Raw genomic sequence first — 23,883 nt, 5'->3', positions numbered from 1 at the left:
TTTTCACATTTATATGTTGTAATATTATTTTTAAAATTCAATGATTATATGTTTTTAACCATGATTCTCCTATAGGAAAATTCCTGTCAATACTAAAAACCATAAACTGACTACTCTTAAACAGTGTCCACTTAGGATAAATGGCCATAAAACAAAACAATATTCAAGACAAAAGAAAAAGCCTGAAAGAACAACAAAATTGAGAAAGTAATTCTCAGTGACAGTTTCATCTTTCATCTTAGGTCATGCCTTGAACTCTACCTTGTTTAATTATTAAATCAGAAGCTGCTCAGCAAGACCTGTCTAGACTTGGTGATTCCTAAATTTAATCCTGCTGACAGACTCTGTCCATTTTTTCTGTATTTACTATTATTACCCATGACAACATCTGAATGCTAATTATTAAAAATAAAATGAAGTTTTTCTGACAGTGACCTCTTGGCTCCAAAGTACACTTTTTATACTATATCAAGGTTATATAAATGTTACTGTGAAAGATATTCTTAACATTATTTGTTTTTGAGTGTGTTTGCCAGTACTGGGGCTTGAACTTAGGGCCTTTGCTCTACCTTAGCTTTTTCCACTTGAACAATGCCTGTATTTCCTGATCTTTTGCTGGCTAGATGGAATTAAAGAGTCTTACAGATTTGTCTGCCAGGGTAACTTAAAATCATGATCCTCAAATCTCAGGCTTTTGAAAAACCAGGATTATAGGTATAAGCCACTGATTCCCAACTTTAATATTATTTGATAAAATACATAGAGTGCATATCTTAGGCAATGAATATATTTTATAAATTTCAACATTAAAATTATTTAATATTTTAAAGCTGTAAAAATTCAGGATTTTTAGATAATAAAAATATATTTTATATTCAGTTTTGGGGTTTATCCACAGCTCTGAATAACAAAGAAATACTTATACACATATATCCACAGCAGCATTATTCACAATAACCAAAAAGTGGAAGCAACCCAAGTATCCAACAGGTGAATGGATAGACACAATGTGGCACATACACACAACTGAATATTATTCAGCATTAAAAATATAAAGAAGTGCTGATAGATGTTATAAAATAGATGTACTGTGAAGACATTCTGCTAAGTGAAATAGCCATTGCTAAAGGGTAACTAATATACAATTCTGCTTATATGAGACACCTACAGTTGTCAAATTCATGAAGCGAATGTAGAGGCTAGTTACTAGAGAATAGATGATAGGACAAATGAAGTTATTGATTTATAGATACAGATTAGACTGAGAAAGAAGAAAAATCTGGACACAGATGAAATGTGGATTGCACAATACTAACTGTATATAAAGCTATCAAATCTATATACAAAAAGGTGCTTTACACAGCAAAAGTATACAACCATTATAGAATAAAGTATGAGTCAGAAATAAATATTGCAAGAAATATTCTAAAGAAAAGATGTTCTTCGAGTTCTGTTTCTATATAAACTTGATAAGCTGTTTAAAGCTATACACCAAAGAAAAGGATTTAGTTGGTGCTTGCTACTTTAACAGTTCCGGGTAACTGACTCTACGACATATCAACAATATACTTGGGTAGCTGACTCCTGTTCAAATTGCACAGCTTTAAATTCAAGAAAGTGTTTGGACAAAGCCATGCTGGGTGGGAGGTTGTGAATGTTAAATGAGGACTGAGTTGATGATGACTGGCTGACTGGGCCATTCTGTTATGTCATATAATACATCTGTAACAAAAGTGAACAGAAGAACTTGTCTTGGATATGAGAAGTCCTCAACTACATGCATATCAGCCTGCCTACAGAACACTTTGACTGCATCTCAGAAAGTCAGATGAGCTTCCACAAGGATGAAGCATTCATTTGCTCTGACCTACACTCTGCTCTATGAGGAGGCACATTTCAAGTGATGGGACTCCTCCCCCATGCACTCCAGAAAAGGCTCTTTGGGGATGCTCTAACTCAAACTCACTTTAGAGATTGTGGCTGGTCTCTGTTGTGTAGTTTCCTTCCTAATCTTCTCAATAAAGGAACTTTTTGGTTTTATCCAAGTAGTGTGTGTAACTCTCACTAAGATGATCTACTAAGAAAATTTGTCAGAGTGGCCATATCACTATCTTCCCTTTGCTTAGTTCATACCAGCATTAGGTATTTTCAGCAAAAGGATCAAGTCTTCAGTTTAAAGGAAGAAAATTTCTCTGACCTAATAGTCAGAAAAAAATTATAAAGGCATCAATCAATCTGGTCAAACCTCCTACCAAACTTCAAGGGATTGCTGTCTGTCGTTACATGTAAATCTGTATCAAATAGAAAGGGAAAGCCTTTCCTTTTAATGAAGTAACCCATTTATATATAGTGCACTCCAGTGAAGCGTAAGGACAGTAATTAAGAAGATAATCTCTAAACATGTCATAAAGAATAAAACAACACTTACTGTTGACTGTGTTTGTGCCATGTATTCATTCTCCATTTTATTCAAACGTACATTTGTGTCCTGAAGCAGTTCTTGAATATTCTCAGTGTGTCGTTTTTGAAGCTCAAACTTTTCCTTTTCCATTTCTGCTACAGCATTGTGGAGCTACACAATGAAATCAAGAGTCTTACTACTATTAAACAGTATTTTGCAATTCAGAAAAAATCTCTAATATTCCTATTTATAGCTACAATAGTGAGGTGAACCACAAGAAATATAAAGTCCAAAAGTAAACATTAAGTAAAGTCATATAAAACATGATTAACCTTGGATTTAGTTTGTCTAGCATGTATAAAGCCTTGGGTTCAATCCCATACTGTAAAACAGCATGATTAAGAAAAAATATTTTTTTCTTTGCTTTCTTGAAGATTTTAGTGGATGAGCCAATATCACAGGAAATTATCTGCTAAAAAGTATAAGCAAATAAATCAGACAGCCAATATAATATCTCCATTAAACATTAATAACAATTTGGAATCAGAAAAATAAAAATATTTATAGTACTACTAATTAGAAATAGTATCTACTATTCATTTTATTAAATATAAATTTTATGACATTAATGCTAAAAATGATCTCTCTTTACTCAGACCCCAAATCAGAAACTACTTTTAGCCATCCTATCATCTATACAAACACAAACTCAAAGGTTGTATTTATAAATCAAATATAATGAATTTAATGACTGAGAAGTACTATGTATTATTTGTGTCATGTATGAGTCTTTATTGATAAAGACTAATATATATATTCTGTTAAATGGAAATATCCATATAAACTATGGAAAAGAAGACAATGACAAATATGGAAAGTCCAAAGGTTCAGTGGACAGCTTCTGAAGAGGACTGAGTCTATGTTCTCAGCCTTGCAGGTACTCCTTCATTTTATCTTAATAGGAATGGACTGTCCTCTGCTTCTTACATCACTCACTAGGTGGGGAGAACAAGAGATCAGAACAATCTCCATGATACATTTGAGTCACTATTAAAAAATGAGAAAAAATAAATCAATCAATAAAAAATAAAAAATGAGGATGGGACAAGAACTTGACATGGGCAGTGTGAAGTCTTATTTGACTAGAAAGGTATTGGGAAAAAAGGAAAGACTGAGAAGTTGTGAGAACCAAAGGTTTGCAAGGCAATTATATGGTAACACATTATTTGACAAGGATGCTCAGCCATAGACATACAGCAGATCTTTGGCTTTCACAAACTTAACATATGATATTTTATACTTCTATAAAGTTCCCAAATCTCTGATAAAGTTCATATGTTTTGTAGAAATGTCTGAAATATACATTTTAAATACAGTGTCATCTTGAGTATTCAAAAGTCAGTCCCTTAACTTATAGAAAACCATCACCAAGCCACAGGACCAACATCTATATTCCTTCATATGCAATTAATTATGACATCTCCACTAGTAATGCTGTTCACATCAAAAATAAGTTTTTACTACAAATTCTAGTCTCTTATATTATGCTGTCTAAAATTTCAAGAAAGAAATAAATCACAAATTAAAACTGTTATTTTCCTTAAAATCTAATGGCTGTGGGAAAAAAAATGAACCAGAAGATCTAAGTAAAAAGTTTGTTTTCTAGCCATGCACAGGTAGCTCACACTTATAATTGCTAGGTATTCAAGAGGCTGAGCTCTGGAGGACTGAGGTTTAAGGCCAGCCAAGGCAGAGGAGTTCACTAGATTCCATCTCCCAAATAGTCAACCAAAAACAATGCTGGATACATGGCTCAAGTGGTAAAACACAGGCTTAGCAAGCATAAAGACCTGAATTTAACCCATCCCCCAAAAAAGTATCTTTCTAAGTGAAAACTATTTTATAACACGATGGATGTCTGGAAGAAAATATATCAAAACATAAAAAGTACTTATTTCTAACTCTAAACGTTTTCAAGTTTTTTTATACCTTTCAGTATATTCTGTTAATTATTTCTAGTTAAATAATTTGTCTGAAGCTAGTATTTTAGGAAGCTCACCTTTTTCTCCCAGTCATTATTCAGAGATTCTGCACTTTGTTCACATATCTTTTTGAGCTCTATAATCTGGTTTTCCTTAGTCTCTCTGATAACTTGGCAGTCACGTATAAGGGCCTGAACTGTCAAAAATGATGAAAATATAGTTAAGCTAGTTCTAGAAACCACTTAAAGAGTTTAATGACATAAAATATAGCATAATGGTTAAGAGCTGTAATTCAATTTTTCACAAATCTTCTTGATTCTAAGTTTCTTATTTCTTGCTCTTTTCCCCATTTCTACCATCATGCACATCCTTGACTGAATTCAATCTTAACTTCCCTCTAGAAAGTTTGAGCACTATGATAAGCCTCAAGTACCCTTCCCCTCTAATGGCTTCCCTGTCACATTAAGAAAAAGTTTTCCTTTCCTAAAGGAAAAAAGGCCAAATGCTGCTTAGGAAACTAGCTAGTCATGATCCAGCTATTCTCTGTCCACAGCTTTCGGCTTTTTGATATCTTAAACCTGCAGTGCCAACACACCAGCTTGTCTGCAGATTACTGAGAATGTGTTCTTTTATCTACAATTTCCCAAATATGATCACCAATCTTCCTAGGATGTCCTCTTTCCCTGGAAAAGACCTGTCACCCCTGGGTTTCAGGACAAATATCACGTATAAACTTTTCACAACCAGGTTCCTCCATCCATGGACAGAGAGATTCTTCTTTATTTCCATGAAACTATGCATATTTCTCCATTGTCACTTAAGATACCACAGTAATTTGTTTGTCTATTTTGGGAGGGGGGAGTCATGGGGCTTGAACTCTGGGCCTGGGCACTGTCCTTGAGCTCTTCAGCTCAAGGAGAGCTCTACCACTTGAGCCACCATTTCTGATTTTAGAGCCTCACGGACTTTTCTTGCCCAGGCTGGCTTTGAATTGAGATCTTCAGATCTCCGCCTCTTGAGTAGCTAGGATTACAGGCATAAACCTCTAGTACCCGGCTGTCTATTTCTTTTTTAAGAAGACTATTTTCACTGAAGACAAAGATATCTCAAGTTCAACATTTTATCTATAGGGTGTAACAAAGCCACCCAGGCAATCTCAGAGAAGATATGTGCTGATGAAGAAGGGGACCCATCATTTCAACCTGTTGTTGCTCCTAGACACCTCAGAATCACTAAGGTTTATGTTACTAAAAGAAAATCATTTTTAAACTAAGCATTTCTCACATAAATCATTTATAATTCTTCCCTAAAATTGTCACTGATCTGAGAAAATTCTAATATGTTTGTGTCACCTAGATAAAAAATTCAACTACACTTTACTCCAAGGTAGTAATTTCTTGTTACTAAATAAAGTTGTATTCAACTCTTTTAAGACTGTTGAATTTTCAGAAACATTTCTCTAGAAATTTCATTCTTACATCTCAATCATGCAATAAGAAAACTGTGGTATTTCTTGAAAACATAACATTCTCCCTTGTTGATTTTGAGATTTTTATCCTTAATTATAATCAATTTAATACTTGATTACATGTTTTATTTTCCTTCTTAATGAATGTGTAAATGCAGCAATACGTTTTAAAAGTTTGTCAATTGTACTATCACCACTACACACACACACACACATGCACACACACACAATCATTCACCCACCACATAAAAGCCCACATAAATTTCACAAAAGATCAGAAATGAAAATGTCCTTTGAAAATTAACAGCCATTAAAATAAAAAATATTATTAGTAACCATACATCACCTTTCTTTTCAAGCTTTCTTATAGTCTCTTCAGTTTCATTTTGTTTTTTTCTGTATAAAGTTTTCAGTTCTTCTATTTCATTATTCTTTCTTTCTAAAATCTGAAAATTAACATAAAATGCCAAGTATACTGTATTAAGTATATAACTTATAATTTTTTAATGAGCTAAATATTTTTGCAAGTCTATCTTAGTCAATTTCATAAATGTTTCCTTAACTAAAATTGTAAAAGTGATAATACATTAAGAAAATCATTGGGATAGATTGGTAAATTGGAGTAAGTGAGGGAGACAATGATGGAAGAAGTAACATTTAACTAGATACATTGTACTCATAAACTGACATATTGAATTGAAACTCCTTGGTACAACTATTTAAAAATATTTTTAAAAGACCTCACAGGAGCTGGACACTGGGTAATGGTGAATCATATATGTAATCCTAGCTACTCAGGAGGCTAAGATCTGAGGATCATGGTTCAAAGCCAGCCTTGGCTGGAGATTTAACTCCAATTAACCACCAAAAAAGCAGAAATGAGGCTGTGGCTAAACTGGTAAAACATTAGCCTTGAGCAAAAGCTTAGAGATAACCTCTAATGTAGGACCAGATACCATGAAAATATTGCAGGAAGGGGTAGGAGAAACACTAGACCTTCTAGGCACAGGTCTAAACTTCTTAAGTAAAGGTCCAGAATCACAAAAAATCAAAGAAAGATTGGATAAATAGAATTATATCAAACTTAAGAGCTTCTGCACGGCAAAGGGATTAGATAACAAGATATACAAAAACCCACAGAATAGGAGAAGGTTTTGTACCACCTATAAATCAGACAAGGGCTCAAAAGAATTAAACTCTCAAAAATTAATGCTCAAAAACTCAACAACCCAACCAATAAAGGGGCTAACCACTTAAAGAGGATTTCTCAGAGGAAAAAAATGACCAATAGACACCTGAAAAAATGTTCAGCATCTCTCCCCATAAAAGAAATGTAAATCAAAACACCATTGAGATGCCACCTTACACCAGTTAGAATGGCCATTATCAAGAAAACTAACAATAACAAATGCTGGTGGGAATGTAAACTTGTTTAACTACTCTGGAAGGTGGTATGGAGTTTCCTCAAAAGAGCTATTCTATGAGCCAGAAGTTCCACTCCTGGGCATTTATCCAACAGAACACAAACAACACCACAATAAAGCAACCAGCACAACCATGCTCAATGCAGCATTGTTTACCATAGCCAAGATATGGAATCAACCCAGATGCCTCTCAGTGGATGAACAGAACAAGTAAATATGATACATACATATATATATATATATGTATATATATATATATATCAGAATTCTACTCATCCATCAAAAAGAATGATATTGTACCATTTGTAAGGAAATCTAGAGACCTAGAAAAAATTATATTAAGCAAAGTGTGTCAAAGACCACAAAACATAGGTTGCATGGTTCCCCTCATTTGTGATAGCTAGAATGTTCTGCAAATAAACACACTAAATGGTTAATACATACACACACACACACACACGCACACACACACATGGACAAATTATATAGGTCTCTAGACATTCACACATTGAGGCCAAAGAAGGATATTCAAAAGAGCAGATGACAAAAGCTCAATAGCTTTGTGCATATGATCATATAAAATAGTATTTTTATGAAATGAACTCCATGAAAGGAAACAAATGAACTCCAAGAAAAGGAAACAATAGAGTTTTTAATTGCTATTGCTGCTGTTTTTGTTTTTTCCTTTTGTTTGTTAGCTTGTATTTGGGAGAGTAAGGGGGCACAGAAAAGGTGGAACTAAGGGTGAACAAAAGCAACAGCGGTACTCACTAGGCAATGTGTGCAAAATGAACTGTACATCTTATGGGTGGGGACAGGAGGGAAAAACTAGGAGAGAATGAGGGTAGGGAAGACATGGTTCAAAAAGAATTATACTTATTACCTGATTCATGTAACTGTAGCCCCTCTGATATCACCTCTACAATAACAATAAATAAAATAAAATTTTAGAAAGCTTAGGTATAGTACTCAAGCCTTGAGTTCAAGCTCCAAGACAGGCGCGTGCAAGCATGTGCGCGCGCACACACACACACACACACACACACGCACACACACACACACACACACACACACACACACACAGATCTCACATGAAACAAGTAGCATCTAAAATACCTTGCCTCCTTATACTAGCTAGAAGCACTAGCAGTGGTTGATTATGGTTGTACTTAGAGAATTTTCAAATCTTTAAAAATTATCTTTGCTTGTATTCAATAATAAATAAATATCTATAGAGAAAAAGCATTAAATATAGTAGAAAAACTTAAAATATGTTTCAAATTTTCACCTATCAAATTTTAAGAAGAGTATAAATAATAAATTAAGTTGTTCCCTTAAATAAAACTCAGAAATTAAACTGTCACAAAATGGCATAGAGAAGCCATCAGAAACCTGACATTTTGGGATAGTATAATTTACTTCACTACACTGGAATGGAAAACCTTCAGGTGAGTGTGTCCCTGAGTCCTCCCACACCTTGGTTCACACGACAAGAATTCCTAGGTACATAGAAAGATGACAGGTAATAAGCCTCCTTATGTTTAGCTCTACGACTGTTAGAAAAAAAGCTCAAAATATATCAAAATAGCCTAATTTTTTAACACTAAAATAACTGTAATTAAAAATTTAAATGAGATAATCAAGGCAAATATTTTTATCAGATATGACAAACAGTAATGCTGATAATATTCTGTGATGAGCTCATTGAAAATAATGTCTTTGATAGATCTGGACCTCAAGTTTAACAGTCAGGGTGCTCTACCACTGAGTTATTCTGATTTGGTAGCATGGTACTTTATCTTTTTATTATAAAAATAGTGTACAGAGGGGTTACAGTTACATGAGTAAGGTAATGAGTACATTTCCTCTCGAGCATTGTTACCTCCTCCTTTGTTTTTCCCCTACTATCAAAATTGCATAAATTTTTGTCATTGGTTTATATTATACCAGATGTTCTAACTTTAAAATATATTTAGTCATAATTTTATACTTCAAAATATATTTAAACTCCAAAATCACGGGGATACAAAATTCAGGAAAGTTAGCATACAAAGTAAATTTTTAGTAAGAGCAGAAAATAATATTTGCCTTTAACATTTGAATAGAAGAGACAAAAGGAAAAGAATTAAATATTTTAAACTTTCTATTACCCAATCAGTGATTTCCTTCTTTGAAGAGTTAAACGTGTACCTGACTAAATACTAATATATTTTTTTCTTTTAAGGAGCTTGAGGTTGTCATAGTGTTAACAGAGTTGTCATAGGGATATGGAAAATGAAGGTGGATGCTCTTACTAAAAAAGAGAAAGAAGTCTCAGTGCATGCATAACACTTTGTCTTCAGCTTGCCTTTCAAAGTCTTCTGTTCTGATCTGATCTGAGAGAAGATCTCTCTTTGTAGCCCAGAACTCACCATCTTCCAACCTCAGCCTTGCCAGCGCTGGTATCACAAATGTGGATCAAATGGCTCCACACCTCTATCTCCATTACTTATGGGTTTTTTTGCTTTTTAATTTTTTAACTGTTATTGTAAAGGTGATGTACAGAGGGGTTACAGTTACATAAGTCAGGTAATGAGTACATTTCTTTTAAACAATGTTACCTCTTCCCTCCTTTTCTCTCAGTTTTTCCCTTCTCTCTATTTGGAACCATGTGGATATTTAAAATAGACACATGAACTGGGAGTGTAATTTATGTGGTAGTGCACTTTCATACCATACACAGTGCCTTGGGTTCAATTACCAATGCCAAAATCAGAACAAAACAAAATACAAATACATAATCACATCACTAACATTTTAAATCATTACTAAAATACTAACTCAAGTTATATGTAACATAGCCACAAATTGATGATTTTTGAGGAGCCTCTCTAAGAAACAAATTTTATTCGAACATATTTCAAGATTGGAAAGCACAAATTTCAATGAGCTAGTCAAAAAAGTAGCCTTCACTGTCAGTTCTAGCTTCATACTACATAGCAGTCTACACCAAAAAGAACTAAGTCTAAGTCTCTTTTTTAATTTAAAAAAAAAGCTAGGCACAATGGCTCACACAGAAAACTGCAGCTACTCCAGAGGCTGAAGTGGAAGGGGCACAAGTTCAAGACTAGCCTGGGAAACCTAGCGGTGACCCTGTCTCAAATTAATTAACTAATTTAAGGAAAACTGAAAGGCGATTAGAATGAAACAATCTATTTACCACTGACGTGTTATTTCAAATTTCATAAAAAGTAATGATAGAATAAAGATTTTTTTTAATTTTTTTATTGTAGAGATACTATACAGAGGGTTACAGTTATATGAGTGAGGTAATGAGTACACTTCCTCTTGAACATTGTTACCCCCTCCATTGTTTTCCCCCTACCATCCCCTCCCTCCCTCCCTTCCCCAAGGTTCTTTTTTTTTTTTTTTTTTTTTTTTTTTGATCGTGATTAAGTGATTACTTAATTTCCGGAAATTCACAGTATTGTGGAATAATGATGCTCATTTAAAGTCACAAGTTCATTCTAACTTTCCTGGAGCAAATTGTCTATCACAGTCTGTAATATATAACGGTGCTCACATGTTATATACCATATATGTGATCAGCAGCATGGGGATATTTGGTAGTGGTTCAACCAGATGAGTGGGAGTTCTTTGTTTCTTAAGTCCTGTTAGTTTTGTCATATCACCTAACATTTTGGATTTATCATCCACTTATCAGGGAGACCATGTACTGTTTGTCTCTTCGTTCTTGGCTTACCTCGCTCAACATGATTCCTTCTAGCTCCATCCATTTCCCTGCAAATGCCATTATTTTGTCATTTCTAATGGCTGCATAATATTCCATTGTGTATAGATACCACAATTTTTGGATCCATTCATCTGTGGTGGGGCATCTAGGTTGTTTCCATATCCTAGCTATTGCGAACAGTGCTGCAATAAACATGGAGGTGCACGTGTCCTTGTATATTGGTTCCTGTTGTTCAGGGTAGATGCCTAGAAGTGGTATGACTGGGTCGTAAGGGAGGTCAATCTTTAGCTTTCTAAGGACCCTCCAGACTGCTTTCCAAAGTGGTTGTATGAGTGTACATTCCCACCAGCAGTGTAATAGCGTTCCTCGTTCTCCACATCCCCTCCAGCATTTGTCGTTTGGCTGATTTGTGGATGTGGGACATTCTGACTGGGGTAAGGTGGTATCTCAGGGTTGTCTTTATTTGCATTTCCTTCACCACCAGGGATGATGAACATTTCCTCATGTGTTTCTTTGCCATTTTTATTTCTTCATTTGAGAAGTCCCTCTTTAGTTCCCTTGCCCATTTAGTAATTGGTTTGTTAGGTTTGGGAGGGATTAGTTTCTTGAGTTCCCTGTATATACAGGATGTTAACCCCTTGTCTGATATATTGCTGGTAAATATTTTTTCCCAATTAGTTGGTTGTCTTTCTAGCTTGGTTGCGATAGCTTTATCTGTGCAGAAGCTTTTTATTTTAAGGTAGTCCCATTTGTCGAGTCTCTCTCCAATTTGTTGTGACCCTGGGACTCTGTTCAGGAAGTTCCTTCCTGTGCCTATTAGTTCAAGTGTCTCTCCTACTCTGTCCTGCAGTAGTTTCAGAGATTCAGGTTTAATGTTAAGGTCTTTAATCCATTTTGAGTTGATGTTGGTGCATGGTGATAGGCTGGGGTCCACTTTTAGTTTTCTGCATGTGGCTGCCCAGTTTTCCCAGCACCAGTGGTTGAAGAGGCTGTGTTTCTTCCATTGTATGTCTTTGGCTCCTTTGTCGAATATCAGCTGGCTGTAGGCCTGTGGATTTATTTCTGGATCTTCTATTCTGTTCCATTGGTCTTCGGGTCTGTTTTTGTGCCAGTACCATGCTGTCTGTTATTATAGCTCTGTAGTAGAGTTTGAAGTTCGGCATGGATGGCCCTCCCATATTGTCTTTATCCCCTAGAATTGTTTTGGCTAGTCTAGGTCTTTTGTTGTTCCATATGAATTTTTGGACTGTTTTCTGTATTTCAGTGATGTACGTCATTGGGATTTTAATAGGAATTGCGTTGAATTTGTATATTAGTTTTGGAAGTATTACCATCTTTACTATATTAAGTCGGCCTATCCAAGAGCATGGGAGGTCTTTCCATTTCCTAGTGTCTTCTGCAATTTCTTTCTTTAACTTTTTATAGTTCTCATTAAATAGTTCTTTTACATCTTTGGTTAGGTTAATTCCTAAATATTGTATTTTTCGGGAGGTTATTGTGAATGGGGTTGCTCCCTTTATTTCCCTCTCTTCCTGTACATTATAGGAAGGCAACTGATTTTTGTGGGTTTATTTTGTATCCTGCTATTTTGCCGAAGTGATTTATGATTTCTAAGAGTTTGGGGATGGAGTTTTTGGGATCGTGGAGGTATAGTATCATGTCGTCTGCAAAAAGGGATAGTTTAACTTCTTCTTTCCCTATGCGGATCCCTTTAATGTCTTTTTCTTGCCTTATTGCCCTGGCTAAGGGTTCTAGGACTATATTGAAGAGGAGTGAAGACAGTGGGCATCCTTGCCTTGTTCCTGATTTTAGGAGAATTGGTTGTAGCTTTTCCCCATTAAGTATAATATTGGCTATTGGTCTGTCATAAATGGCTTTTATTGTTTTTAGAAATGTTCCTTCTATTCCTATTTTCTCCAGAGCTTTTAGCATGAATGAATGTTGAATTTTGTCAAAGGCCTTTTCTGCATCTGTGGCGATAATCATGTGATTCTTGACCTTGGCTCTGTTGATATGTTGGATTACATTTATTGACTTATGTATGTTAAACCATCCCTGTGTCTCTGGGATGAAGCCTACCTGGTCATAGTGAATTATTTTTTTTATGTGTTTCTGGATTCTGTTAGCTAGAATCTTGTTAAGGATCTTTGCATCTGTGTTCATCAAGGAGATTGGCCTGTAATTCTCCTTTTTGGTTGGGTCTTTGCCTGGTTTGGGGATGAGTGTGATATTGGCTTCGTAGAATGAGTTTGGGATAGCTCCCTCCTTCTCTGTTTCTCTGAAGAGCTTGAGAAGTATGGGTATTAGTTCTTGTTTAAAGGTCTTATAGAATTCTGCTGTGAATCCATCTGGTCCTGGGCTTTTTTTTGTTGGAAGACTTTTGATAGCTTCCTGTATCTCATTATAGGATATTGGCTTATTTAATTGGTTAACTTCTTCTTTGCTCAGTTTGGGCAACTTGTATTTGTCTAAAAATGCATCCATTTCTGCCCGATTTTCTTCCTTTAGAGAGTATAGCTTTTGAAAGTAGTCTGTTAGAATTGTTTGGATATCTTGGGTACGTGTTGTGATGTTTCCCGTGGCATCCCTAATCCTATTAGTATGGGTTTCCTCTCTTCTTTTTTTAATTAATCTAGCCAATGGGCCATCAATTTTGTTTATTTTTTCAAAGAACCAGCTTTTTGTTTGGTTTATTTTGGTTATGGTTTTCTGATTTTCTAATTGGTTAATCTCTGCTTTTAATTTGGTTATCTGGCTTTGTCTAGTAGCTTTAGGTCCCATTTTTTCTTGTTTTTCTAGCTGTTTTAATTGCAACATGAGATTATTTACTTGGTCTGTCTCCATTCTCTTGATGTGGGCACTGAGGGCAATAAATTTGCCCCTCAGGACTGCTTTTGCTGTGTCCCACAAGTTTCTTTGTGAGGTGTTTTCATTTTCATTGAGTTGTAGGAAATGCTTTATTTCTTCTCTGATCTCTTCTGTTATCCAGGCATTGTTAAGGAGTGTGCTGTTCAATTTCCATGTATTAGAGAAATTTCTGCGGTATGCTTTGTTATTGAGAGCTAGCTTGATTCCACTGTGGTCAGATAGGATACAGGGGATTATGTCGATCCCTTTGTATTTGCTTAAGTTCCTTGCATGAACTATGATATGGTCTATTTTGGAGAAAGTTCCGTGAGCTGCTGAGAAGAATGTGTATTGTGTTGTTTTAGGGTGAAATACTCGGGAGATGTCAGTTAATTCCGCTTGAAGTATGGCCTCTCTTAATTCCGTAGCTTCTTTGCCAATCCTCTGGTTGGTAGACCTGTCCTTTGGTGAGAGTGGTGTGTTAAAGTCTCCTAGTATTGTCGTAGTGGGATCTATTTTATTCTGTAAGTTTGAGAGTGTTTGTTTAACATATCTGGGTGCACCAATATTTGGGGCATATAAGTTGATGATGGTTATATCCTCCTCTTGGATTGTTCCCTTTATTAATATGTAGTGTCCATTCTTGTCTTTCTGTACTGATTTTAATGAAAAGTTTATTTTGTCAGATATCAGGATAGCTACACCTGCTTTCTTACTGGGGGCGTTTGATTGGTAGATCCTTTTCCACCCCTTCACTCTGAGTTTGTTTATATGTTTGGCTGAGAGGTGGGTCTCCTGAAGGCAACAGATGGATGGGTGTTGTTTTCTGATCCAGTCCTCAGTTCGTTTTCTTTTAATTGGCAAATTCAGCCCATTTATATTAAGAGAAAGTATAGAGAGATGCATTGTTGTCCCTGCCATTCCGTTTTCCTAAGTTTTTCTTCTTTCCTTTCCTCCTGTGCTTGCTCAGTTAGACTTTGAGTAACGCCTGTTTGGGGCAGGCCCCAGTTCCTGGTTGCTTTCTTCAGGTTGTGTCCCCCCTCTTAGAATTCTTTGTAATGCTGGCTTAATGTTTATGTATTCATTTAGTTTTTCTTTGCTATTAAAAGTTTTCAGTTCTCCATCGAATGTGAATGCTAGCTTTGGCGGGTATATCAGTCTGGGTTGGCAGTTATTGGCTCTCAGGGCTCATATGGTGCTTTCCCAGGCTTTTCTTGCATTCATTGTTTGTGTGGAGAGATCTGCAGTGATTCTAATTTTTTTTCCCATTGTAGTATAGCTCCTTCTTCATTTTTGCTGCATGCAGGATTGTTTCCTTATTATTCAGATCTATCATTTTTACTATAATGTGTCTAGAAGTGTTTCTCCTGGGGTCTTGCTTGTTGGGTGTTCGATAAGCTTTTGTGATGTAGTTAAGATGGTCGTTTTTGAGGTGGGGAAAATTTTCATTGATTATATTGTTAAATAGGTGTTGCATTCCCTTGCTCTGGAATTCCTCACCTTCATCCACTCCAATTATGCAAAGGTTAAATTTTTTAGCATTATCTGCTTGCTCTTGAATATCCCTTTGGTTTAATTTGAGTGATTTTTCCATAGCTGTCACTTTTTGGTCCAGTTGGTGTATTCTGTCTTCTGTATCTGACACTCTACCTTCCATTTCATTCACTCTGTTGACAGTGGCTTCTATTGTGGTTTGCATGGAGGAAATGGATCCCTTTATGGATTCAATGTTGGTTCTCAGAGTACTGATCTCACCTCTCAATGAGGTATGCATTACCTCTAATTTGGCGTTTATCTCACTTCTTACTGAGGTTTGTGCAGCTTCTATTTTTGCATGCATCTCTTGTTTGATACCCTGTATCTCTTTGGATAGTTCATCCTTGTGCTCTTTCAATTTCTGATCAATTTCTCGCTTTATTTCTTGAGTCATTGCCTCCAGCAACCCTTGGATGTAGCTTTTGTCTTCCATTCCTGCTTTGCTCCCCCTGGGGCTCTCCCCTGCGTGGCTGCTGGCTTTTGAGGTGAGCTTGCTGTCCTGGGTAAACCTTGTGATTTTTCTCTGTGATTTTCGCATGGAGGTTCAGGAGACTGCTCTTCAATTTTGTTTTGGTGTGTCTGTCTTTGCTTGGTTGCTGATTCTGTATTGGTAGAGAGAGTCTGTGCCTGATCTGGGTTCTGTTGGGAGCCTATTTCCAGCTGCTATTCTGACTTACTTAGGATTCTCAGCTCTCTGCTGTAGATTGCTGGCAGTTCCCGCCTTTGGAAGGGTTGAGCAGCCTAGACTGCTTGTGTTTGCTCCTACGGGTGCTCTTGTGAAGAACAGATGCTCTGGATGCACTCTCCCAAATACTGGAGTCTGCTATGGGCTCCTGATGTGTTTTTGTTTGTTTGTTTTGGGCTGGTTGTGGGCTTGAACTCTAGGTTTGGGTGCTGTCCCTCAGCTTTTCAGCTCAAGGCTGGCACCCTACCATTTGAGCCACAGCACCACTTCTGACCCTTTTTGCTTTTGTGATGCTGAGGAATCAGATCCAGGGCCTCATACATCCAAGACTATCACTCTATTGCTGAGCCGCCTTAACAGTCTGAGCTCCTGCTTACTATCAGGTGCTGGCAGCCTGTGTTGCCCAATTCCCAGTCTAGGGTATATGGGTGGAGTTTTGGTGGGGTTTGGGCTTCTCTTGTCCTGGGCCTCCAGGTCTTTTGTTGTCACAGGCGTGCTTCCCGGGGAGTGTTGTTTCTTGGTTTTCTCCCCTCTGTTGAGGCATATGCTCAGCTTTTTACTTCAATTGGGAGGAGTTGGTTGTGTTGTTCAGGCGCCGGATCCCAGGGCCTGGTTCCGGACCCAGCCTGGAGCGCACTTGTTAGGCCTGTGCTGATGTGTATACCACCTAGGTTATGCAGCCTGGAGTGCACTCGTTAGGCCTGTGCTGATGTGTATACCACCTAGGTTATACAGCCTGGGGGACACAGTTCAAATTTCTTCTACTGTTGGTAGTCTTGACCCAGGGGCGCTGTTCCTGGCTTGGGCATTTAAGCTCCCTTCCAGGGGTGCTCTTGTTCTAGCCTGGCCAGCTGAGTGTGCTCCACGGGCTGGTGGAGCTCTCAAACAGTTCCCAGTTTTAGTGGGTCCTGTGGTCCAGGTGTTGGGGTAGGGAGTCTAGGTCAGGGTCTGGGGATTCCCTCCAGCTCTGGTCTCCCTTGAGGGATACACTTCCCCTGTGGGGTACTCACCCTGGAGCTGGTTGTTTCTGTGTGGTGTAGGTCGTCAGTTGTTGTTGCAATCCGGGCTGGGTTGGGCGGTGGTGGCTCTGTGTGATTCTTTTCTGTCTCTGCCTCTGTCGAAGCTGTCGGGTCAAAAGTGTCCACGCTCAGGCAGCTTCTTCGCGGTACCTCTGGGGCCAGAGCGCCCCGCCGGGTCGTTGCGATCGCGATCGGGCGGGTGGGTGGTCTGCCAACAGGTCCCTTTGTCGCGCTGCTGGTGCCGAGCGGCTTTGGTGGGATGGAGCCTCTCTGCTCGGGTAGAGAGTGAGGGGTGGGGGTGGGATCCTCGTGGAGACTCCCGGCTGGTAGGTTTCTCTGTTCCTGGCGATCCGCTGTTCTGCAAACCAGTACCTGGTGATCTGAAAGCAGCCCCCTGTGTCTCTGCTGTGTCTCTGGGGCTCCCGCAGCCCCCGCCGGGCCGGCTGGCCGGCGGCTTGGCGCACTGCCACGTGGCCAGTAAAGGTTGGGGGAGGGGTCTTCGCTTTTCTCTGTTCTGAAATTCTTCTTTTCCTCTCTTTCTTTTTTTGTTGTTCTCCGCCTCTGGTTTTTCTCTGAGTGTTCGTCTTTTTGTTGTTGTCAGTCTCTTGGGGAGATTAAGCGTTGGAACTCGAACTCTCTTTTTGGTTGGAGAGAGCTGTGGCGTTTCCCTACTGCCCCGTTGCCATCTTGGTCCCCCTCCAGAATAAAGATTTTAAAAAGCTGTAAGAAGTCACTCACATCTAGCTACTCAGAGGCTGAAATCTGAGAATTGCAGATGGAATCCAGCCCATACTGACAATTCTGTGAGACTCTATCTCCAATTAACCAGCAAAAAAATTTTTTTAATTAGAGGTATGGCTGCAATGTTAAAATACCAGCTATTGAGAAAAAAAGAAAAAAGAAAAACAAAAATAATAAACAGCCAAGCAATATTGTAAGGCCTGAGTTCAAGTCCAGGTACTCACCCCCCCAAAAAAAATCTATGAGAAATCTAGTCCTAAAATAATTGTTGAATAACTAAAAGACAATGTAAAAGGAGTAAAATAGCACACATTGTAAATGAAGCTTAAAAAAAAATCACCTTTTGCTGTGATGTTACTATTAGGTGTTTAAAGAAGAGGTGGCAAAGTAAGAACCACACCATGCACGTGGTATTCAGGTAAGGGGTAGGTTTATTCAGTAGACCGGCTGGCACCAGGCCAGGTTGTACTCCACGCAGCTGGCAAAGAGAGCATCTGGCCTTGGGCTAGGCCCTATCTAGGATAGGGCAGGAAAGGTGTGGCCAGGTAAAGAGAGGTGGAACCAGGTAAGAGGAGGTGGGACCAGGTGGGAGAAAGGTGTGGCCACATCAGATCCAGATGTGACCTTTTCCAGGTGTGCCAGTTGCCTAAGTAATGCAGGTACTGGGTTGGGTCTGCTCACCATCCAGGAGAGGATCTTACAGTTACCTTAGCAAACCTCATTTATGGCATATACTATCATAAAGGACATAAATAAGTGAACAGATAAATATGAAAAGGCATGGATCTTCAAAATACCTAAAATATTTTAAATATTAAATAACAATGGAAATAAGTTATGTATATCTTACCTTCTGAACATCAGCATCATGTTTCTGTTGTAGCTTAAGCTTTTCTTCATGAAATTTTGCTTCCATCATTTTTGTTTTCATGTCCAACTTCAAGGAAAAAGTTTAAATATCTTATTAATTTATTCTTCCTCTTGGGAAAAATTAGTTATATTAAAATAAAACCTCCAGATTCAGGCATGGTGACATGTGCCTGTAATCCCAACTAAACTGTGGGCACAGGTAGGAAGATGGAGGTCCATGACCAGTCCCACCATGTTAAAGGGTCTAGGTAATATATTTGTCTTTCCATAGATTTATAGAACTTAAAGGCATAGAACAAAAAACAATATTCTCACACATGACCCAGCCCTGGCTCAAATGCAAATGTCACTTCTTCCCTGAAGTGTACCTGAAGCACCCCAGACAAAAGCAGTTTCTCCTTCACTTCCTATCCTGTTGCCTTACAGTTGACTTGTTCCTTCTTTCTTACTACTTAGAACTAAAGTAAAAATTTAGGAACTTTCTCATAATGTGAATTGAATAAAATAGTTTATATATTTTTGTTGTAAACTTACTGTACAGAGGGGTTACAGTTATGTGAGGTAATGAGCATTGTTAATCCCTCCTTCTGTTTTTCCCCTGCCATCCCTTTCCTTCCCACCTCCCCAACTCCTCCCTCCCACCCTCCCCCCCACACAAGTTGTAAAGTTCATTTTCAGCATAGTGTCTTGTAAATCTCATTGTTACAATGGGTCAACATGTATCCTTGTTTCAGCATCTTGTTATTTCCCTTCCCCTCCCCAAATTAGAAAAATGTATAAATAAGATGCAGGGCACTGGAATGAAATATAGTGAAAACAGGGGTTATACCATGGGGGAAGAACATACAAAAGAAACAAGAAAATCACATAGTACATTATAAGTATATTAAAAACAATAGCAATAAAGATAAAACCTCTTGTGTCTCTATCTTGGGGTTCACTTCGCTTAGCATCATGTTATATGGTCATATGTACATAGCTTTTGATTTTTTCTGCTTGTCCTAGATGTATACTAGTTATTGCAAATAAGGGAAACCAGGGGACCTATGTTTCTTTGGTTTTGTAGTTACATTTGTATTCCCTTTATACTATATATATATATATATATATATATATATATATATATATACACTGACAAGTATATATATATATATATATTCAAAAGCAAACTTTAAAATTTAGAAAAATTAAAAACTAAGCCTTATCACATATTCTTTAATGGTAGAAAAATAAGAGTGAGCTGCTAGGCTAAGCAGAGACCCTACATAAAACAGGTGTGAATGCAATCATAATATTCAACATGTATATGTAAACATAGAACTAGGTAAATGGACAGCATGAATGGGTTTGAAAGAAATGGGGAAGAATGATGAAAGGGGTGACATTGACCAAGATGCATTGCATTTATGAACTGGCATTTTTAATTGAAACTCCTTTGTACACTACTTATGGAGAAAAGTGAACATTGTCATACTTCATTACTACATCCACCATTGTTCTGCTGATCCTTTTCAGTCATCTCATGTTAGAGAGATTGGTTAATACTGAAATACCCATCTAAATTATTTGCCTCATGAAAAATACTATGGTAAGAACTGGGTGGGATCAATAGAAAGAGGAAATTCTTGCCCTAGTGTGACCAAATATCTAGGCTTCATGGCCAGACGATCCCCTCAGACTGTTACCTAAACCTCAGGATTCAACGACCCACTTCTAGTAAAAGAAGTTCAATTAAGGGCTGGGAAGGTGGCTCAGGGGTAGAGCGCTTGCCTTGCATGCCTGAGGCCCTGGGTTTGAGTCCTTAGCACCACGTAAGCAAAAAGAAAAGAGCCAGAAGTGGTGCTGTGGCTCAAGTGGTAGAGCACTAGCCTTGAGCTGAAGAGCTGAGGGACAGCACCCAGGCCCAGAGTTCAGGCCCCACGACTGGACCCCCCCCAAAAAAAGAAATTCAATTAAATCAGGAGTTCAGCATAACTTCACAGTAACAAGCATATAGACAGTCATCCTATGGAAATCATATTGCTAAAGAAACTGAATTCACTTTTTACATGGCTTTTCCACAAGCTGTTTTTAAAGAGCCTCTGAAATTTCTGCTTAAAACTTGTTTATATAATCCATTAGGCACTTTTTGAAGTATTAACATCAAAAAAAATAGTTGAGCTTGGATATTCCTGCAAAGCAAATAAAGCTGAAGAATCTGCTCACTTCTTTAATACAGAAGTCTTCTTGGGCACAAAGATTTCCCTTATGATGTAACCAGTTAACTTTTAAGACAATTACCAATGTCATTGTTCATTATACTCAATATTTACATACTTTCAGATGTTCACTCAGCTATTTACCATTACTCTTTCAGAGGTCAGAGGATCTGATTTCTTATAAAAATGCAATTTTTTATTATTAGCTGTTTTACATGTAAAAATTTTAACATTTGATATCAAAACTAATAGAAAGTCAAAATAAAAAACAAAATAGAATAATAACCATTAATAACTCTGTAAATGTATTAGCTAGTTAGATATAATTCACACATTAGAAGATAACCTATACAGTGGTTCACCCCTGTAGTCTCAACTACTTGGGAGGGTGAGGCAGGAGTGTCACTTGAGCCCAGCAGTTTATCACCAGCCTACACAACATATCAAGTAACTATCACAATCATGAAAAAAGAAAGAAAACAGACAAAATTAAAAAGCACAGAATGACGCCACTATAAGCTTTCAATGAAGTTTAGCGTGTACTTTGTAATATTATTGAAATATTATTTGTGTCTTTGTTTAATACCTCTTAATTACTTTATTTACTGTGCTTCAGTAGCAACTAAATGACAACACACAAATGTCTAAAACATTATTATTACCATCTCCCTATGGAACAGTCACATCTAAAACATTATCAGCAATAATTGATAGCTAATCAATGTATTTGTTTAGTCCCACTTTCTAAATTTCAATAATCCTCACACATAAAGCTGAAAAGGTAAATCCTAAATATTCACTCTACCCAACTTAAAAGAATTTTGTTAGTTACTAGTAGGATGAAATTATCATGCAAAGAATTAACATCTATTAGATTAATACCTCCAATGGATCCTACTGGCAAAATGTTAATCTGAAACATTCTACAAGGCCCATTGTTATCAATTATTCCAATTTATAATCTTAGCACAAAATTAAATCAAACAATAAACAAAACAAAAATAAAACTTATCCCCAGGGATTAGAGATATATGAAGTTCTAAACAAGGATTTTAAATACTTCAGAACTTACTACATTAAAAGAAGTGGCATTTAAATATCTTGTACAAAGTATACACTAATATTTTTTCTATTTTAAAAAATCGTTTATATGCCATATACATATGTAATTTATATAAAGCATAAACAATTATATTACATACTGAGTTAGTTTGCTTTGCTATATTTTTCTACATGCCTTAATGTTTATTTGCTTCTTTACTTGAAACTCTATTCTGTCCATTTCTTCCTACATCAACATCCTTACTGGGCATTGCACATGAACAACCATTTTTGCTATAATCATGATGTGATAGAGGGTTACTCTATTCAGGCACATCTTCCCACTGATTCATCAGAGTCTAGGATGTGGTAATAACTCCGTTCTTGCCTGGGTTATATTTATAATGGAATTCCTTTGTATAGTTATTTGTAAATTTTTATAACATGTAACAAATTAGATATTTCATAAAGAGATTTTAAAAACCAGTTCTCTTATTTATTGTCTCAATTAGTTATATCGTTTTCTTTTCCTAGATTTATTTAAATTCTATACTTAACTGGCAGATTCACTAGAAAAGAAATATAGTTAGAAGCTAGTATCTGTGGTAAATGCTCATAATTCCAGAAATCAGAAAGCAGGAGCAGAAAGATCTTTGAGTTCAAGGCCAACTTGAGCTATAGGAACATCCCATTTTAGGCACTGGGTGGAGGTGATATTCAAAAGAAATTTTCTATTTTAATTCACAAACAACCATTTCTACCATCTGTTCTCTGAAAATTGATGGCTGATCTAAAAATTGATATCTTCTTATTGTGTTAGCCATTCTCTCATTTCCTGTGATTCCCCCCCCCTTAGATTATAAATAAATAAATAAATAAACACAGCTGGAAGATGCTCACTGAGCTCTAATTCTGTAATGTGGACGTCAGAGAAAATGTGTTAGCAATTACAGAGACAAACTAGTCCAAGATGTCTGTGAATGATAGGCTAATGTTAAAATAAAGGATCACAGTCACAGAACATATGTTTTCCCACGATGTCTAAAATAAATTAAAATTTTGAAAGAACCTCTTAAAACATTTTATATGTACATTTTCAGCCATCAAAACAAAAGCAGTGTGATTATTTAGCTCTGATAAAATACTGTCAATAGCACTCATTATACATGTAACATACTTTCCTTGTAATTATGATTTTAAAATGGAAGCTGTGAAAAAATGGAAATTGTGCTTATAAACTATTATGCTTATAAAGTTTGATTTCTCAATGCTAAATATTTCAAGACTTTAAATTTTAAGAGAATTACTTTATTAAATGCTTCATGACACAGATGAACTCTGAAATCTGGTAAAATTCCGTATTACTCAAGTCACTACATTTACTGCACCCTTTAAAACAAGCACCACAACCTCCTCCTAAATTCTTATTTTTTTTACTTTAAGTGGCTAATCTAGAGTGCCAATAAAACCACACACACACACACACACACACACAAAAATACCAACAGGTAAAAATACCAAGCAAGGCATTGATGGCTCATGCCTGTAATACTAGCTACTCAGGAGGCTAAGATCTGAAGAATTTGATTCAAAGCCAGCCTGGGCAGGAAAGTCTGTGAGACTTCTCATCTCCAATAAACCACCAGAAACCCAGAAGTGGTGCTGTATATAGCTCAAGTGGTAGAGCTCTAGCCTTGAGATAAAGAGCTCGGGGACAGCTCCCAGGCCGAGAGTTCAAGACCCACAACCAACAAAAAAAATGAAATGGACTTGAGATTTAAATATAAAACTAGATATTAAAAGGAACAACATAATGAGTACTTTTTAAAAATTTAAAACAAATAAGGCCTTTTAAAAGTATAATAAGAAAACTAGTACCAGACCAAGGATATAGTGCAATTAACAGAGTATATGCCTGTTATAATAAATGCAAATATC

The 23,883-nt window shown here is 36.9% G+C and overlaps 1 protein-coding gene across 11 annotated transcripts in view; it reads right to left on the bottom strand.

Moving 5' to 3' along the window:
* Cep112 (centrosomal protein 112) overlaps positions 1-23,883 on the bottom strand; it is a 350,152-nt gene that overhangs the window by 272,718 nt on the left and 53,551 nt on the right. For 10 of the 11 annotated variants that reach the window (XM_069993124.1, XM_069993126.1, XM_069993125.1 and 7 more), the window contains exons 9-12: positions 18,687-18,773; positions 6,198-6,297; positions 4,461-4,579; positions 2,429-2,572 (exon numbers count right to left, since the gene is read on the bottom strand). In XM_069993124.1, the coding sequence (XP_069849225.1) occupies positions 2,429-2,572; positions 4,461-4,579; positions 6,198-6,297; positions 18,687-18,773 (450 nt within the window). Of the gene's footprint in view, positions 1-2,428; positions 2,573-4,460; positions 4,580-6,197; positions 6,298-18,686; positions 18,774-23,883 lie in introns of those variants that run through there. The other variant, XM_069993133.1, reaches the window with a different exon arrangement.

The sequence above is a fragment of the Dipodomys merriami genome, unplaced genomic scaffold (assembly GCF_024711535.1).
Source record: "Dipodomys merriami isolate MVZ:Mamm:240054 unplaced genomic scaffold, mDipMer1.0.p SCAF_42, whole genome shotgun sequence".
Taxonomy (NCBI): domain Eukaryota; kingdom Metazoa; phylum Chordata; class Mammalia; order Rodentia; family Heteromyidae; genus Dipodomys; species Dipodomys merriami.
Note: the sequence above shows the minus strand (reverse complement) of the source record. Positions and strands in the feature narration are given on the sequence as shown.